Source organism: Armigeres subalbatus, chromosome 2, assembly GCF_024139115.2.
Source record: "Armigeres subalbatus isolate Guangzhou_Male chromosome 2, GZ_Asu_2, whole genome shotgun sequence".
In the NCBI taxonomy this organism is placed as follows: Eukaryota; Metazoa; Arthropoda; class Insecta; order Diptera; family Culicidae; genus Armigeres; species Armigeres subalbatus.
This window is the reverse complement of record NC_085140.1, coordinates 359,840,467-359,853,117: the sequence shown is the minus strand read 5'-3', so window position 1 is coordinate 359,853,117 and position 12,651 is coordinate 359,840,467. Positions and strand designations below refer to the sequence as shown.

The window sequence follows — 12,651 nt, the reverse complement described above, 5'->3', positions numbered from 1 at the left end:
TTGGGTGTCAAAGACAAAAGTGAAAGTTAGGTAGTGAATTATGTTTACACACTTAAAATAAATCGCCGACTTCGGTAAAATTTTACCGAAATCTCAACCGCTGAACTGTTCGGTAAATTATTTTACTGATTTTCGGTGATTTTGACAGAGTTGAGCAATGGAAAAATTACAAAAAATCTGTAAATTTATTTACCGAACAGTTCAGCGGTTGAGATTTCGGTAAAATTTACCGAATACTGTAAAATGAGCTAAGTGTGTAGTTGTGATAAAATCAAGAAAACGGCAAGAAAAGAACAGTGAAAAACTGAGTGCATGTGTATGTGTGTGTCTCGATCGTTCGGAGTTGGTGTGTGTATAATTAGCATACGAAAATTTGTCTAGGAAAAAAGCAGTTTTAAGCGCTTTTCAGTCAATTAATTGATAAATAATTAGCTAGGTGAGTGAAAAATTCATATGAAAATACCATGAATATACGTTGACAGAGGTAAGTTGGTTAATAGCAGTGAAATATTGAATTTTGGCTAAAATTGCAGTAGTATTAGTGCGAATGAGAACAAAATCATCTTCATCATCAAATTGATTACGGTTTATAGAGCCTTAATTCCATCAATTATTTTCGATATCTTTGCAGATACGTATTTCGACCTCAACTGTGTGGTCGTCTTCAGTGTCTCGTACTTGACTCGAAGACAAGTTGTGGTCGAAATACGTATCTGCAAAGATATCGAAAATAATTGGTGGAATTAAATGGAGAGTACTTAATTCATCTTAGACGGTTGAATACATTCCACTACAAGAAAGAACTTAATATATTTTTCTGATTTTAAAACTATAAATGTAGGACCAATAAGCAATCGTGAAAACAAAATTCTAAAAATTATAAATAAATATAAACGCACTAGGAGATAAGATCGATTTAAGAAAGTGTTTTTGAGCAGTGCAAACAAAAAAATGGGTCTTATAGGGTTAAATAACATCATCAATAGAGGTGAATCAGACAAGGGCTGAAAGGGCTTTTAGGAGATTATTTGAGATCAATCCTGTCTTGAAGAATCGAGAGGAAAATCTACAGAGTCCGGCTATTGAAGTGCTTCATTAGAATAAACAGATAAATTGATCAAAATAAAAATATTTCATTTAAATTTCATTCGATTTCACAAGAAAATTTATCACTTTTTTAACGTACATGGGTAAAGTTCATCTTTTTTGTCCTTGAGCTGAACTGCCCTTCTACGCATAATTGCCCCATGTTAGTTTTTGTGGATTTTGACTTTTTACCTTAGGGCAGTCTATTTTGATGCATAGTTTTAGAAAACTCTAACAGATTTCGAGCTTTGTTCAGAAAATCATTGAAAAAACATCAAGTTTGTCCCATTGCTTAATTTCTACGCATAATTGTCTCGCGGTGATTAAATTCATTATTATGGCGCATTCTGTTATTTTATGGAGCAACACACATTGAAATAGAATTTTCTGTTTAGATCTTCCAATCTTAGCCTGTTCCACTTGTTTAATGGGGACAATTCCTACAATACGCATTCTAAGCGACATAATCACTTCAACCACGTGTATAGTTCACTTCCATAGATAAAGCATGTGGAGACATATATGTCAATCGCAGTAGTCATTCACGAAATCATGCACTGAACGGGGCTGATATGTGTAGAAACCACAAACAAGTGTTTTTTTTTTCTCGTCATAACTGTCCCGCCAAACTATTTTAATGATCGTTGTCGCAAATTCTATTTGTGGGTGGAAAATAAGAATGATTTGAATGAAATTGAGTCTTCTGAATGGATCTGTGATGTGATAATCTCATATTTCATTCAGGTTATACGTCAGCAATGAAAATTAGGATTCAATTTCGAATGCCATTTTCTCATTTGTCATTTTTTGAATTTGGTACAAGCATGCGTAGAACGGCAGTGAACTACTCGTCGCAAACGATTGAGGAACGCATCGTACGAGTCCCGCGGCTGCTCTTGTATTATTTTACCAGAGGTCACCAAATGTAACTTCAGGACTTGCACAAAAACCTGATGTTTTACAGCAGTCGCGGCATCCAATTTACACCTGACAGTAAAATTCTTAGGGTTTATGCCCGGGGAACTCGCTGGCCGCTCTTAGCCCGAAATGACCCCTGAAAACCCCTTAGTTGGGTTTTCTTCAATTTTTGAGCCGGCGTCTAATCCTGTCGTAAGACCCAACCCCTGGTATCAAAATAACGACGTGGTTCGACGACGTTTTGTAAAACTAATTTCCATTACGTATTTTGTATTATATTACTTTTACTTGTACTGCCGTCATACGCATATTTGTCTCATGTTTGCTGAGATTTCCTATGTACATGGGATAGTTTATATATAACGGCATTGTAGCAGTTCAATTGCCGGACCCGGACCGGAAATTATTGTGGATTCTATTTCCTTTGATTGTGACATGTGACACGGGTCTAAGAGCTTCCTAGTCTTCTCTCTAATAAAACAAACATAAAAATTTGCTGTTTTTTTGTTTAGATCCACTAATATGATATTTTAGTATTTGTTCCTTAAACCGGGAATCCAAAAATCGATTTGTGTATGTCACCAAACTGACTTAGGGACACAAGAAGAACATAATAACCATCACTTGAGGTAGATTTGAAATTGAATTCTGACGAGTTCCGCCTTAACAACATTTATCAACTATCATAAGACGAGACGAGTTTAGTCTTATTCCAATTAATTCCACTACGATGTAATGCCACGTTGTGTCTCGTAAGGCCATCTTCAGTGTCTCGTACTTTACCCGTCCCAAAATCGTCAGCGGCGGTGGCGTGAGTAAAACCAGCGCACAGGTCTAGTCGGAACAGTATGTGATACATAACTTTTAAAGATCAAAATCACTTGAAACTGCTTCCGATACAGGCCGTAAGCCGAGGCTGACTGACCAAACTCTCCACGGAATAGCGCCCCTATAGTGTGCGCCCCTCCTTCGTTGGGAAACGAGCACTCGACCCTCCGCACTGAAGGTCGTGGGTTCGACTCCCATCGAAGGAATGTGGTTACCTCCAATATCATTTTCAAATCGAAATCTTCCACATAATGCACATATTCACATCTGAGCTTTAAGAACATAGTAAATTGATGCCCATGTCAATTTAAGACATTTAAAAAAAAAACTGCAGTGTACGATCAATTGTTTGGCGTCGGTTTTTTTCCTTACCTCAACATTTGCATGTACGTACGTGATCATGACAGAACTCGGCTGTCGGAGAATGCGTTACTTTTGCCTTAGAGACAATGTTTAGTCTTAATCTCTAGTTTTGATATGTACATAGTAATTCTACTGGCGGGGAAAGTCGTTCCGTATAATAATAAAGATAAAGATAATGTTCACATGTACTCATACTTGTTTCTGTCTGGCATTTGATTTTGCTTAACATGTATCGTGCCTATATTGCAAATTAAACGCTGAAGGTCACCCACCGGCCACCACCGGTCATTTGTGTGCCTCACTTACATTTTTTTCGTTCCATTTATTTTTAACACCCGCGCCGCACCGGTGCTACTCGTTTCTTATGGGAGTCACGTGTTTATTCGGTTCACGATTGCTGCATCGAAAGTGCACCGATTGTGCTCGATCAATCCTACCGGCTTAGGTTCAAGTGTATACTTTTTTTTATTTTCACCTATCTGATCGATGTTTTTCTCTCCCTTTCTCTTTATCAGGCCAAGCGTGCCGGTTTGTACGCGGTTGAATCGCAGCAGCGTTACTTCCATGCATCGTGCGCTGCCTCTGCCAAGGTTGCGCTGTCTCGTTTCGATCAGGATGTGTACCTGCCCTACGAGAAGCTCCAGAAGAACCTTGAGGTCGTCAAGAAGCGTCTGAACCGCCCGCTAACCCTTAGTGAAAAGATTCTGTATGGACATCTGGATGATCCCGCTAACCAGGATATCCAACGTGGCACGTCTTACCTGCGACTGCGCCCGGATCGTGTGGCCATGCAGGATGCCACCGCTCAGATGGCCATGTTGCAGTTCATCTCATCCGGATTGCCCAAGGTTGCCGTCCCATCCACCATTCACTGCGATCACTTGATTGAAGCCCAGGTTGGTGGCGAGAAGGATTTGGCGCGCGCCAAGGACCTGAATGCTGAAGTGTACAAGTTCTTGTCCACTGCCGGAGCCAAGTATGGTGTTGGTTTCTGGAAGCCAGGATCGGGTATCATCCATCAGATCATCCTCGAGAACTACGGCTTCCCCGGCCTGTTGATGATTGGCACTGATTCGCACACTCCGAACGGAGGTGGCCTCGGCGGTTTGTGCATTGGTGTTGGTGGTGCTGATGCCGTCGATGTCATGGCCAACATCCCCTGGGAACTGAAGTGCCCTAATGTAATCGGTGTCCACTTGACTGGAAAGATCAGCGGCTGGACGTCTCCTAAGGACGTTATTTTGAAGGTGGCAGATATTCTTACCGTCAAGGGTGGCACTGGAGCTATTGTTGAGTACTATGGCAAGGGCGTTGACTCGATTTCTTGCACTGGAATGGCCACCATTTGCAACATGGGTGCTGAAATTGGTGCCACCACCTCGACCTTCCCCTTCAACCAGCGCATGGCTGACTACCTTGCCTCAACTGGACGCTCTGCTATTGCCGGAGAAGCTAAGAAATTCCAACAAACTGTGCTGACTGCTGATGCTGGCGCAAAATACGACCAGGTGATTGAAATCAATCTGGACACTCTGGAACCGCATGTCAACGGACCATTCACTCCGGATCTTGCCCACCCCATCAGCAAGCTTGGAAGCAATTCTAAGAAGAATGGTTACCCATTGGACATCCGCGTAGGCTTGATTGGTTCGTGCACCAACTCCTCGTACGAAGACATGGGCCGATGCGCTTCGATCGCCAAGAACGCCATGAAACACGGTATCAAATCGAAGATTCCTTTCAATGTTACCCCCGGATCGGAACAAATTCGTGCCACCATCGAGCGTGACGGAATCGCCAAGACTTTCAAGGAGTTCGGTGGTACCGTTTTGGCCAACGCTTGCGGCCCCTGCATCGGTCAGTGGGACCGTAAGGATGTGAAGAAGGGTGAGAAGAACACCATTGTAACTTCGTACAATCGTAATTTCACTGGACGTAACGACGCTAACCCCGCGACGCACTGCTTCGTTACAAGGTGAGTGTGGTTTAAGTTTTTTAAAGGAAACGTTCCTTATTTAGTGACCATATTTCTATTGCAGCCCTGAATTGGTAACTGCTTTGTCGATTGCTGGCCGATTGGATTTCAACCCGCTAACGGATGAACTGACCGGTTCCGATGGCAAGAAGTTCAAGCTGGATGCTCCGTTTGGTGATGAGCTGCCCCAGAAAGGATTCGATCCCGGCATGGATACCTACGAAGCCCCACCATCGGTAAGTGGTTTTCTTCGTTAGGAAATGGGAGTTAGAAAGGGGCGGCAGGGAAAAGGCACGTGGCTACATATTACGTCCCCATGGTGTTGCTTATCTTATCACCATTTAAACGGTGGGATTGTGATTTTTTTTATATTGTTTAACATGATTAGATTGGATGTTGCTTTTCAGAAGTTGTAGGTCGACGTGGGTATATATAGAAATTTACCGTGACCTTCCCTAATACCGCTCAGTGATCGTTTGTGCGATTTTCATCTTTTTTGTATTAAAAATTGGTGCTGGCATGTTAATGTCTATCGTTTTGACATTAGTTGCTCATTGATTTTATTAATTGTATGTCTGGAAACCCCTATCAATAATACGAGTCCAACACTCAAGAATTACATAAAACAATTCTAAGAAAAATATTTAGTTTTATTACAAAATTTCACATTTATTCAAAAATGTTTACTTTACATAAGCTTTCAACAATTCGAACCTCATTCGACTAGGGTCACTTCTCTCCAATGAGAAAGTTAGCCTGCCTTAATAACAGAGATAAGGTGTGCCATATTACAACATGTTATTGTACCAAGCTGTTTTAAATACAGAAGCGATCTAGAATGAATGTAGGAGGAAGCACACTATGAAACGGATGCATAGCGGTTTACTATTTACATAACCTGCCGTCTGCATAACTTGATTTGTTGTGATTTATTTATTTTCTAGCTTGTTTACCGCTTTTTACGTCTTTCAGGATGGAAGCAAAGTCAAAGTTGATGTCGATCCCAAGAGCCAGCGCTTGCAGCTCCTTGAACCCTTCGATGTGTGGGATGGCAAGGATCTGTCTGATATGACCGTGCTGATCAAGGTTAAGGGAAAGTGTACCACCGATCACATTTCCGCCGCTGGACCTTGGCTGAAGTACCGTGGCCATTTGGACAACATTTCCAACAACATGTTCATTGGGTATGTATTGTGTTTTGAAGCATGGTGGCGACTTAATTACAGGCATTTAGGTGGTAGGGAATGAATCACAAGCAGTGCACTATCAACTAAAGTAATTTTGTTCTAGCGTATTTTTAGTATAGATCCTCTAGACAAATGACCTTTATGTGGTGAGTTATTTTTGGATTGACAACCTTAATTATTCTGCGGGGCGTTTTGTATGTTTTTACCTTCCTAAAGATTTTTTTATTTACCACGCAAAATTTGAACAACTTCATAACAATGACCAAATGCTTTCGTTTTTTCACAGCACAATGCCATTAATAAATGTCAACATTCTATCAAAGTTTTAGGATATTCGGATATTTTGAAGTTATTGCCTCAATATGGGGACACTTGATCCCGCATTAGTCACCCATACAAAAATTTGACGACAAAATAAAAAAATATAAACCTGTTCTCAAATTTCTAATTTTTTGTAGATTTGACAGATTTGATGAAGGGTTGGCAGGAAAAATTATTTATTTCGTAGATAACATAGAAAGGGGATCAAGTCCCCCCAAATTTTAAAATTGCATGTACTGTCGATTTCATGTAGGGGGAATGACGGCTTTGGCAGGTTTTGTTCTATTATTGGCAGGGGGTTTTTTATGACTGACTAGGCTCAAATTTGGCCTAAACATTCATTGCATATCAAAGAATATTGTGGCAAAATTTCATAAAATTTGGTCGACAAAAACCCCCCTGCCAATAATAGAACAAAACCTGCCAAAGCCGTCTTTCCCCCTATAACGCACAGCAATTCGAAAATTCCACGTATTTTGAAGAAAAAATATTTAAAAAATCTCTAATCTCTAATTTTATCAAAGCAAGTTCTTGGAGAGGGATCAATTTCCCCCGAATATTTTAACAGTCGATTTTTGAGAACACTAAAAAAAATCGATTGTGTATCAATAACAACATTAATTTAAGTACTGTCATACATCAGTTGATAGACTGTTCCGATAATTATAAATAGGGTTGGATGGGGCAAGATGGGTCACCTAAGGCGAACCCTGAATGCCTCAAAACAAAAACATTTCAATTCAACTTTTCAACGTGGATCTTTAAAAACATTTCATAATCTGTAAGCCAGGGGTATGAAATAACAAAAATTCCACTTGTCATAAGACGAGTTTGTACAATCCCATTGAATTCCACCACTTAATTGTATCTTGATAGATACGTATTTCGACCTTAACAGTCACCAAGTCGAGTCAAGTACGAGACACTGAAGACGGCCTTACTGTTGAGGTCGAAATACGTATCTGTCAAGATACAATTAAGTGGTGGAATGCAATGGGATTGTACAAACTCGTATTATGACAAGTGAAGACATTCCACTAAAAGGCTCAAAATAATTTTCTTAAAAAAAATCCACTTTTAATTTCATTTTGAGTCATTAAAGTAGAAGTCTATTTTTCTGTCAATCAGAAAATTCCGGGGTAAGATGAGTCAAACAGCGGGGTAAGATGGGTCAGCTTTCAATGTTGCAATTAATATTGTTTGTATCCACAATATTAAATTACACACAGATAGATAGGTTTATTGCCAATGATTTTATTTAATAAAAAGGGATTTTTAAGCTTTGAATGAAGAAATGGCTCTGCATTTAAGAATGCCTTTTGTTAAGACAATTATTTAGAGTTTTTTAGTGGAATGTCTTCACTTGTCATAAGACGAATTTGTACAATCCCATTGCATTCCACCACTTAATTGTATCTTGACAGATATGTATTTCAACCTCAACAATAAGGCCGTCTTCAGTGTCTCGTACTTGACTCGACTTCGAGTCTGTCTTGTTTATTTGTTTACAACATCAACAGGCTCTGTGTGGCCCCAATGATAGCATAGCATAGCATAGCATATGTGATTGTACAAATCGTGGGTGGCTATACAATGCTCAATTGAGCAATCTACTGTATATTGTCGCAAATTGGTACTTGGGATTAGTACCATTTCCTATACAGTAGCAGTTGTATACCTGGCCACGTCCTTACAATCACGGAACAACCACGTCCGTGGCAACGTGACCACGTCCTTACAATCACGGCCGCGCAATGCAAAACACAAATTTTTGGCAAATCGCGCGATCGTTCTACCGTCCGAAACACGAGCCAACACGCACAGAACTCGGCTCTGTGTGGCCCCAATGATGGTCTTAAAATATAAAGTACATTTACAATCACAATCAATCCAAAAAAGCCACAATAGTAAAAGTCAAAAACCTCCGACGTAACATATTACGCGATAAATAAAAGTCAAACAATGTTGCAACTCTGTTGAATATACGTTGCAAGCCATCGATTGCCCCATGTAGTCCGTAATTCGTCCTTTACAGTGGTGGTCTAATTAAACATTGGTCGAACATTCAAATCCATCTGCTCCAGAATACCTTCGCAGTCCCTGCAGTATATCGGCGATCGTCATCACCCGGGTGGTATCTCTCCTAGCACGAGAAAGTTCCAGATCGATCAACTAGCATCAGCTCTCATAGCTCGGTAGGCAAAACGGATCCCTCCATGGCAACTTCCGAAGTGCAAATCGCAGGAACCGACGTTGGACCGATTCGATACGTTCGGCGCCATTGTTGTACGCTGGGCTCCAAACTGCAGAGCAGTACTCCAGAGTAGAACGCACAAGAGAACAGTAGATGGCTTTCAAGCAATAAATGTCGGAAAAATTCTTGGCAATCCTAAATATGAGTCCCAATATCCTAGAAGCTTTATCGACAGCGTACGAGATGTGCTGCTTAAATGTTAGCTTCGAGTCCAGGACTACACCAAGGTCCTTAATGTGATTCGTGCGTTCGAGTGTCGTGTCAAGTAGGTTGTAGTCGAAAATGAACGGTTGTTTCTTTCGAGTGAATGTTTTGCCGGAGCACTTGGCTGGGTTTACGACCATACGGTTTAGAGAACACCAGCTGGCAAAATGAGTGAGCTGCTGTTGTAAATTACGACAGTCAGTAGTTGAACTAATTTGGAGAAATATTTTCAAATCGTCAGTGTACGACAGTCGAGGGCTGCCGATGACTAGATGGGCGTCATTGAAGTAGAGCAGGAATATTAGTGGCCCTAGATGGCTTGCTTACTGTATTCCAGATGTTGCTTAGAAACTATTCGATTCGCAGTCATCTAAAGTCACCATCAGTTGTCGGCCAGTCAAGTATAAGCGGAACCAGCACAATAAGTCACTACCGATGCCGTACCTGTCGAGTTTGGCAACAGCGATAGCATTGAATCATGTCAAATGCGACAGAAATATCGGCGTAGATAACATTTTGCATCCTTCTAAGCATGCTGTTGGTGATGTACGAAGTAAGGCATAGCAAATTGCTAGTGGTAGAACGACCGGCGGCAAAGCCGTGTTGGTCGGGGCTGAAATGTTGCTTGCAGTGCGAAAGTAATGGTTCCATGACAACGAGTTCGAACAGCTTAGAAACGGCGCTTAATTACGTGATTCTTCGGTAATTATTTACTTCGCGTTTGCTATCTTTCTTGTGCAGGGGGAACATGTGAGCGATTTTCCAGCAAGAAGAAAATATTTCACTAGACAAATAAAAAATACGATGAAGAGGGTCAAGCAAACAAGAAATTTGTTTTTTAAGAAAAGCAGACGGAATACCGTCTGATCCTGGATTATAGGACGACTTAAGTGTTGTTGCGGCCCTAGATATAGCGTCAACGTCGACATCTAATACGCCTAATGTTTGGCTGCTCAATGGAACGTTGCTAGCTGCGAGTCTAACTTGGTCAGTTCATCGCTGAAGACACTGGCAAATTTTTGTTTTAGAGATACTGATTTTTTTTTGAAAATAAGCCTCTTCGGACAAACACACCGTGAATTTGGCTAAGAGTGGCTGAGCTGTAGTTATCCAAAAGGCTGACAGCACCAGCATGCAGGATCGAATGTTCTGGATCAGGGTAAAGGAAACCGCTGTGGGACTGCTTCCAAGAGACACCAGTCAGAAATCGACCAGGACAAGCACTTCGTCAGTCGGAGTGGCCGTTTCTAAGACGGCGAAGACTGACTGGCAGTGAGTATCGATGAGTTGTATGTCACGGACCAGATCAGGAGGGATATACAACGAGCACAGGAACAATTTTCGGTCACCCATCTCGATTGATACTCAGACTTGTCTCGATTGATACTCAAAATCGCTTTCAACTGGTTTTGCTTTGATTCCGGAACGCACGGCAATCAAGACACCGCCACCAGTAGACTTTCTACTGTTGTGTTGATTCCGATCGCAACGAAATACTTCGTAATCGTGCCCAAACATTTGGCTGGAAAGTGTTCTGGAAGCTGCTGGTCGTTGGTAGGGATGGCTCAACTGCGATGAGTGGAATAGGGGCTTCCTCACGGCCAGTGTTAAGTGTGCGTCCCGGTGGAGAACCACCTCGTTGTAATCTTGACAAATACGTAGTCCGACCTCAAATGTAAGGCCCGATTATAGGCCTCTATAGAGTTTCGTATGGTAGAATTGTTTTAAAACATCACGTTTTAGGTCCAGTTTACAACACATTTCAAAGTTCCGCTTCTGAAATGAGTTATTGACGAATTATTGTATTTAAAGGCTTATTTACGTGAATTTCAATTGCTGGACTAGATCTACACTAAAACAAAATACGAAATGACCGATTCCAAAAACCCCAAATCGCCTTAATTTTACGACTTTTCGCATTCTATTTTTCAGTGCCACAAACATCGAAAACAACGAGATGAACAAAATCAAAAACCAGGTGACCGGTGAATGGGCCGGAGTCCCGGACGTTGCCCGCTTCTACAAAGCCAAGGGAATCCGCTGGGTTGCCGTCGGTGACGAGAACTACGGTGAGGGTTCGTCTCGCGAGCACGCTGCTCTGGAACCTCGTCACCTGGGAGGTCGGGCTATTATTACCAAGTCTTTCGCACGTATCCACGAAACCAACCTGAAGAAGCAGGGTCTGCTGCCTTTGACCTTCGCCAATCCCGCTGATTACGATAAGGTAAAACGAATGTTCAATCCATTGAAACTAGGAATTCCATAAATATCCCTTCATCCCACTTATAGGTTCAGCCCCACTCCAAGATCTCGCTGCTCGGCCTGGATAAGATGGCTCCCGGCAAGCAGGTTGATTGCGAAATCAAAACCGACGGCAAAGTGGACAAGGTCAAGCTGAATCACTCGTTCAATGAGCAGCAAATCTCCTGGTTCAAGGCTGGCAGTGCGCTGAACCGTATGAAACAGTTGGCAAAGGGCAGGAATTAAACCCCGTCTGCACTTTGCGCCGCATGTCAACTACACATCAACGACGATGGCTGCAACGTAATCCAAGGGAACTTGCAGCTGTAGTACCGAACGAATTAACCTGCACTGCGGTGTGATGTTAGCTTTGACTAATAATCTGAAAAGCTTATGACACTCTTGGAACAAAACTAGCTTAAAGTCAGGTATCAATCGTACAGGAGAGTGTCCAAGTCGAAGCTTGAATTACGACCATAGAATAGAAACACAAAGCATCTACTTAAGGAATGACTCTCCCAACTTAATGCTAAAAAAGTCAAACCTCGTTAGGGCGTTAGTTAGAGTGAGGATATTTCTTTTTTTATTTGTACATAGATTATTCAACTATAAACCAGTCCGTACCCCATTTCTTATCTTACTTTGCAGAGATGTTTGGTCCAAAGCCAGAAGAAAGTTTAGATGTCATAATATAATGTAAAACAAATTATTCATCATATGAAGAAGGTATGTTCACCAAAAGTATAAACCAAATTTTTGTCATGTCTCCAACTTGCGTTTTAGGTGCTCCAATTTAGGAATTTGTTAGTCCTTTATTAGTATGAGACAATAAAACCGATATTACTACAAACATAATTTAATAAGTTTTTTTATTTCATCCGTTGCGTCTACTCCGGCTTCCCCCGTCGCCTAATATTTTGGGATTTGGGTTCCTGTGCAATTTAAATGGGGCCGGGATTTGGATTTCCGATTGAAAGCTACCACCAAAATCCGGCGGAAAATTTTCCCGAGCTGTAAAGTAGCCTTAAAGGGCATCGGTTATTCATTCATTTATAAGTTCCATCTTCATAAGCGCAGAGTGAACCAGGGCGCTTAGTAGGAAGTTAACTTCACTATACCAAGGAGCGTGTTGTGCAAGCTGAGGATAAAAGGCCGTTTCTTCAACTATAACATCATCAACGTGCACTGCCCACACGAAGGGAGACCCGACGACGAGAAAGAAGCGTTCTATGCACAGCTGAAGCAGACATACGATGGATGCCCACGGGGCTACC

General features: G+C 41.5%; 1 protein-coding gene across 1 annotated transcript in view; it reads left to right on the top strand.

Annotated features, from left to right (window-relative positions):
* The window catches only part of LOC134212989 (probable aconitate hydratase, mitochondrial), a 28,834-nt gene extending 16,602 nt beyond the window's left edge, over positions 1–12,232 (top strand). The window contains exons 2-6 of the mRNA XM_062691406.1: positions 3,711–5,170; positions 5,235–5,406; positions 6,143–6,354; positions 11,069–11,360; positions 11,426–12,232. Of these exons, the coding sequence (XP_062547390.1) occupies positions 3,711–5,170; positions 5,235–5,406; positions 6,143–6,354; positions 11,069–11,360; positions 11,426–11,623 (2,334 nt within the window). The 3' untranslated portion in view covers positions 11,624–12,232. The remainder of the gene's footprint in view (positions 1–3,710; positions 5,171–5,234; positions 5,407–6,142; positions 6,355–11,068; positions 11,361–11,425) is intronic.
* The last annotated feature ends 419 nt before the right edge of the window (positions 12,233–12,651 follow it).